General features: G+C 43.1%; 1 protein-coding gene across 2 annotated transcripts in view; it reads left to right on the top strand.

The window, feature by feature from the left end:
• The first annotated feature begins 4,781 nt into the window (after positions 1–4,781).
• Positions 4,782–6,845, top strand: part of LOC118740900 — a 3,869-nt gene continuing 1,805 nt past the window's right edge. The window contains exons 1-4 of one of the 2 annotated variants that reach the window (XM_036472640.1): positions 4,782–5,006; positions 5,073–5,978; positions 6,253–6,584; positions 6,646–6,839. In XM_036472640.1, the coding sequence (XP_036328533.1) occupies positions 4,947–5,006; positions 5,073–5,978; positions 6,253–6,584; positions 6,646–6,839 (1,492 nt within the window). In that variant the 5' untranslated portion in view covers positions 4,782–4,946. Of the gene's footprint in view, positions 5,007–5,057; positions 5,979–6,252; positions 6,585–6,645; positions 6,840–6,845 lie in introns of both variants that reach the window. The other variant, XM_036472639.1, reaches the window with a different exon arrangement.

The raw sequence follows: 6,845 nt of genomic DNA, 5'->3' as shown, positions 1-6,845 counted from the left end.
AATATTTTATAGAAATTATGTATACTTTAATTAAGTTCGACTTTTCAAACAGGTGACAATCCTGTTCAAAATATTTTCAAACTTAAACCTAGTTAAACCTTTTTCATCTGACGCCCATATTGTGATACATATTTAAATTATGTAATTCTCTTGATTGAAGTTGAGTTTAATTCTTATAACAGGTGGCAACCCTAGATATAAAGTTTTTTTTCAAAGCCATTTTGATTCATATCCATATTATATTAATCTATTTTACCTATTGTATACCCTGAATTTAATTTTGTAAAAAGGTGGCAACGCTGTTCAAAATATTTTCAAACCAGAAAGCCCCACGAAATAGTTCTTTTGGAATAATCCAAATACTTCCCTAGCAAATTTAATGGTTTTTGGCGAGGCCAATGAATTTTGGAACAAAAAATTTCCGCGAGTCAAGAACGTCGATGTATTATACTTTAAGATCCAACTATAAATGACAAAGTTATTAAGAACAAGTAAGAAAGTCTAAGTTCGGGCGGAGCCGAACATTAAATACCCGGCGCAAGTATTAAATATATGGTTTCCACCTTTCCGAAAGCTACCGCTACATGATAAGCCGGGGTGTATACATTTTAAGTAAATTAGCGTCCTTAAATTTCGAAATATTCAAATTTCAAGCATATCTGAAATTTACTGTTATATGAAAAGCGGCCTCAATTTTAGTCCGATTTCAACAATTTTCAGCGGTTTGCTTAGTAGGTGCTTAGGTCTTGTGTCAGTGTTATGTCATTTGTAGTAACTGCTTGCGATTACAACCACTGCTGCAATCCTGAGGTGCAGGTTATTCTGGGATACTTTCAACGGCGATGGGTGCCTTATATCAGCTCGGACAGGTCCTAAAGTCTTAGGTCGCACTACATTCGCCCGTCGTGTTCAAGCCTTCTGAGGTTCAGATCCTCGAGAAGCTCCTGCATTGAGGCGAGATTCCACTGCAAATGATTTACTGCATTTTGCTTGCTGGAACGCCTGGGGTCTCTACAGTCGACGAAGCAGGGATATTTGTATAACCTCCATTTCTGGGACTTATTACCGGCAGCGCCTCAAGATGACATAGTTGCACCTACACTTCAGCTTAGCGTTAGTACGTTGGAGTATTAAGCCGCTACTTTGGATCTAAGCCGCACCATAGCGTAGTCTGATGACCTACCATCGACAGCACGACAGCAGATACGTCCACCCCTTAAATACCTCGTCCGTTTTGCTTCCTATAGAGTAGACAGCTCATCCGCATTTAATGCCAGCCTGATACTCCTTGGAGTCTCAGCGTAGCTTTGTGTCTGCCTTCCTCTAACCCGAAGAGTTGTTGATGTGAGTTGCCTACCCCCGGGTAGCATTGGCTGAGAGACACATGCGCCCGTTGTTTCTTTGGACGTATAGTTTGTGTTGTTAATTTCTCGCTCTTTCTCTCTAAAATGGATGTGGGTTCGCCGTGTTGTTCTTCCGTTTATCAGCAGGTGCATATACTTCGGTGCGCCTGCCTTGCCTCTCACCTTCCCCGCCTATCCGTTCTTCAGTAGATATGGACTTGCTGGAAACACGGTAATGCCGGCTAAGTGGTATTTCAGCGGCCGTGGGTATTCTATTTACGCTCTGTACCGCATCATCGCAAGGACACATGGCTCTCCTTCTCGCGATGGCCGGTTCTACGTACCGGAATAAGTCGGGTTTTACCCAACCAAGGTCTGTTGTTTCGGCGATCTAACCCTGTTTTGGTCGGCGAAATTTCTTAAACATTGTTCGTGCATGGAGCAACCGCATTCTTCTACTCAGGGCTGGCATCGAGTCAAACCCTGGATCAGAAAGCTACACCTGCTGCGTATGCCAGAGACGATTACAACCAAACTCCACCCCAGCCAAGTACAATACCTGCAATGGGTGGAGTCGCCTTAAAATCTACTCAGGTCTTAGAGATAACTGTCAGAGAACAACGTCATTTGGGGTCTCATGCTGTTCTAAACGAACAATTAGCGGGGCTGCCCCAGTGACGCATAACACACACCACACTGCTTCCACGGAGTTCACCTGATCAACGAAACCTCAACACGACCACTCTCCAGCATACAACATAGACACACACAGACATTGCACAGACACAACCCCATCTACACACCGCCGCAACCCACGGGCAAACCAACAGTTCCTCACAATTTCGGTTCGGTGTGTCAGTCCAGGGTATACAGTAATGTGACATCAGTCACACTTTAGGCTATGTTCAGGACTGCACACCACGACAGAATAAACGAGCAACTATATAGACTCTTGTTACAATGCTAACGAGTGTAAGAACTGATCTGATAAGCAGCATAACGTGGCGTCCTATGCTGACATTAGCATCGGACCATCTGCCTATGATCATCTCGATAGATAAACCAGCTGACTTTGTTTCGGCGGATGAGCTAACCCTCGCCAACTGTAGCAAAGCCAATTAGAACGGCTTCGCGAAAGTCACTGAAAGCACCATCTCTGCCCTTTCAACATCAACCGACGTTCATTTTGGTGAGCATAACTTCAAGGCTGTCACGCTGAATGCATCTCGGAAGCTTTCCAGCTGCAGCGGCTGTCTTAGCCAATGAGCATGATAATCTTCGCCAGGCCGATCCCGAAAATTCCCGTATTATACATCCAACCCGACAAAACGCGATGGTAGAGTGGATATCACTTTCGGTGACCACGCTTCGTCGGACCCGGAGCGATGCGCGAGCTATCATCCTTCGATGAAAAAAGCCAAACTTTGGGTTACTAGGAAGCTGCACAAACTGCCAACACCTAGTGCGTCTTTTGCTCTGACCAGCGGGAATACGAAAGCCTCCAAAGCCATTGGATCCGACAGAATATGCATGCCGATGCTTAAAATATTGGGTCTTGCGGGAGGAGACTATCTTACCGTTCAACAAAGTAAAGTCTTATCGCCCGATAGCTGTCCTTTCCCCATTAGCGAAGACACTTCTCCACACTATAGGTACCTTCTGACCTCAGCTAGGCATCATCACGGACTCCGTAAAGTACAAAGCACAACACAGCACTTAACGCCATAAATAGCCAGATAACTCGTGGCCTGAACTGAAACCGCCCATGAGAGCTAAGTCCTTTTAGACTCGGATTTGTCAACGGCGTTTGACACCGTCAGCCCCTCCGAGCTTCTAGAAGACATTGAGGTTTCCTCTTTTCCAGAGGGTCTTAAACGGTGGCCATCGAATTATCTGAGTTGTCGACATTCGTCAGTAATTTTCAGAGACTTGATTACCTTGGAAGTGGAAGAGGCGTTAACTTCACCCGCCTATGCATGTGACGTTGTTGACCTAGACTCAGCCATTCACGCTGCGGGTCACTATCCTATCTCATGGGTGGGAGAGATATCGTTAAATTTTTTGTTTTTGATTTCGTAATTGATTTTAAATTATAACAAAAACCACTTGAATCAGGTATTTCTCAAATTAGGTTTTTTGTGTTCCCGTACTTGAGGACATTTTCCATTTTTGAGAGCAAATTTTTCGCTTACTCTCTAATTACCGGACCCGGTCCGAATTGTACGGGATAGAATAGGTTACTTATCGAACTGCTTTCATTGCGGACATTTCGACGATGTCATATGTTACACGAAGAAAATTGAATTTAAAAAGTTTGCAAAGTTTCTTAAAGAATAAATACATGCGCTCGTAGATATTTTGTGTAGCAGTTCAAAGGATTTCCTCTAATCTTGGCTAAACAACCGTTTTCAGTACAAAAATGTGTAGGTAACTGCCGATTCTGAGTAAGGTACGCACTGTGAATTTGGCCTTTACTACCAACTAGTTCGATTATCTGCTGGGCATAAATACTAAAGGTGTCCCAAACCGTTTGAGGCCATTGCCAGTGTTTTATACATTTGGTGGCTAGATTTAGCCATCACTTTATTTTTTTGCCATAATTTATTTTTGCCATCAGCCACTTTTTTAGCCACCTCTTTAAATGACCAAAATGCAAAATTTTACCATCAACCATTTGAAAAAGTGTGGCACTCCTAACTCAATTTAGCAATAATATGTAGATATGTATGTATTATAACTCCAGATTCAAAGTTGTTGCCGAGCTTGATTTTTTTGCTTGAGAAAATGTACAGGTAAACACGAACACACATTTTTAGGTATTTCTATACTTTTTTTTAAGTATTTTCGAAGATATTTGTCAAAACAACTTTATATATAGACGAATACGTGACCGATACTGGTACCGACTATAAGACTACAAACTACATATGTATGTATGCACTGAAATATATTCATCTATATAAAATTCAAGCTAAAATTTGCAAATTTTTTGTGGTTTTTACATTATATGCAAATAACAAGAACCAAATGAAAAAAAAAGATTTTTCATTTATTTTAGCCCCAACTGTTAGGGAAATTTGAAAAAATGCCAAAATCTATGCAACCATTTGGTTTGTTGAAATCAAGTATAAACCACACACTCGTACGTACACGTGCTATAGAAACTATGAAAGAAAATGTGAACTTACTTGTTTTATGTGAAGCAATTTGATCGAAACAAAGTAATTGATGCTGTAATTTGAAATGAAAATTTTTAGCCACTTTTTTAGCCACCCACCGGCTAAAATTTTTTACTGGCCACCTCTAAAAGTGGAAGCGGCAACGTTGGCCAGTTCATAAATGTCCCAAACCGGTTGGCGCTTTTCTATTTTGGGTAATTTTCGCATTGCCAGCTGTTTTGGCTGTAAACAGCTGTCTACATTTGTCTTGTCGCGCACGGTTTACAAAAAAATTCTTCCAAATTATTTAGATTTCTTGATTTACAAAAGTGTTTAAAATATTTGGAGCGCCCTCCCCAAAGCAAGAGGAAACGCTAATACATCGATGCACGTAACGTGACAGGGCGATAGCAGCAGGAGCGATTCGAAGCCGCAGGAATCGCCAATGGATCAAACGCCAATACAGCAGACGCTGACTCGTAAAGAACCCGAATTTATTGACCATGTAAGTTGAGGATCAGCATTGTCTTGCCTCTGCTAACCGTTATATCTATAGGATCTTCCTTTGCAGTCGCTCCTTGCACCCACCTACATACGTGACTCCAACAACTACATAATCGATTTTATTGAAAGCACGCCCTTGGTCTTCCCAAATAAAACTGTGGTGCGTGTGCCCGGCAACAATGTGAGCACACATACCACGGCTGCCACTACGGCAGTCAGGGCAGGAAGCAGCTACAATGTCAAAGTATCTGATTCAGTTTCGCTTACACCCGATTTGCATTTTCCCAGCTCAATTTTCCACTACCGGCCCACACCAAATGATGTGGCAGTAAGTACGGTGGACGGCGTGGCGGAAGCAACATTGAATGCATTAAATTCACCAACGCAACCAGCAGCGCCTCTACCTTTGGTTATGGGAGGTAATTCTAGTGGCAGCAGCAACAGCGCAGCAACCTTTAGCAACAGCAAACATGCGCAATATATGGCTTTAAATAGCGATTTTCTCGCCGGTGGTGGTAGCAAGAATTACTGCGATGACACGGAGGGTGTAAACCAGGCTGGTGAGGATGTTGCTGTGCAACAATTTCTGCTAGCCGATACTAATGTGAGTTTGGATGATGCGGCCGATCTGATGAACGATAGTGATGTGTTGTATGCCCGTCATGTATCCAAAGCACGCAAAGTGCTGCCGCATAAAAAACGTATATCGCGCAAGCTACGAGTGTCGCTGAGCGGCGCAGAAAATGTGCTATCACCGCCTTTAGGTGACGTGCACAAATTGCCGGAGGAAGTACGGCTGAACGCGGCAGTATATAGTTGTGAGATTTGCGGCCATACAGCAGACTCCCAGTTGCAGTTTTTTGCGCATCTGAAGCAGCATTATGAGCCCACGACGCCGGATACGATATTGGCAGCGATGAAGACGTCACTAGAGGATCTGGAGCCGCAGAAAATGTGTGCGGTAGATAAGAAAGTGAGCGGAGCCGTAGTGTTATCAAGAATAATATTGCAGAGCAGTGGTGGAATGCAAGGATTGCTGAGTGGAATTAAGTATGCGCCTAAAAGTATGCGATAGCTGGAACACAAACGAATGTGAATGTTGCCTTTCAGCAGTTTTAGTTTGCGCGTCTCCTGATTGGATTTGACATCTCGCAGTCCTCTGCATCTTACTACATACTTACTACACCGATAATTTTAATTTCCTATTTTCCTGGTTTACATCAAAAACGTCTTTTCTTTCCACATAGTCCCCCAACGAAAACGTGGACCATGTTTTCAATGACGTGCACTTGAGCTTTCCTGACTTTTCGAGCGTTGACGAGGAGACCCCAATGCAGCATGTCATGGATTCGAGTGACGATGGCAATGAGATGAAAATGTTAAACGCCACGGGTATGAGTAAATGTATGAGCTATGTAGCGCAGGCAACATCCCCACCATTAAAGCGCACTGTCGAGGTGGAATTTAGCGATAGTGAAGATATGCTGGAGGGCATACGGAATGTGGTGGATAAGGTATCGATCGAAGACACCTGCGATGCACTTGATTTGATTACATCCAATAGCATGCGCGGTTCTTGGTAATACATGCATATAACCTTCATAGAGAGCTATTAAACCAGCAGTATGATTTGCTTACAGGTTCACCAACGAAAACTTTGGCAGCCTTACCTACAAAAATAAACCTTTTAATGATGTGAACTTCGCTGAACCTCTGCCTCCCATGCCTATGATGGCTGGCAGTTCATTGTCAAGAAGTACACCTCCTAAGGAAATGTCGCCACTACCGCCTGCAGAGAAATTGCTCTCATACCAGAAGTCAGATAGGAGAAGAGAAAAAA

The sequence above is a fragment of the Rhagoletis pomonella genome, unplaced genomic scaffold (genome assembly GCF_013731165.1).
Source record: "Rhagoletis pomonella isolate Grant_MI unplaced genomic scaffold, Rhpom_1.0 Rhpom_scaffold_00006, whole genome shotgun sequence".
Lineage (NCBI taxonomy): Eukaryota > Metazoa > Arthropoda > Insecta > Diptera > Tephritidae > Rhagoletis > Rhagoletis pomonella.
Note: the sequence above shows the minus strand (reverse complement) of the source record. Positions and strands in the feature narration are given on the sequence as shown.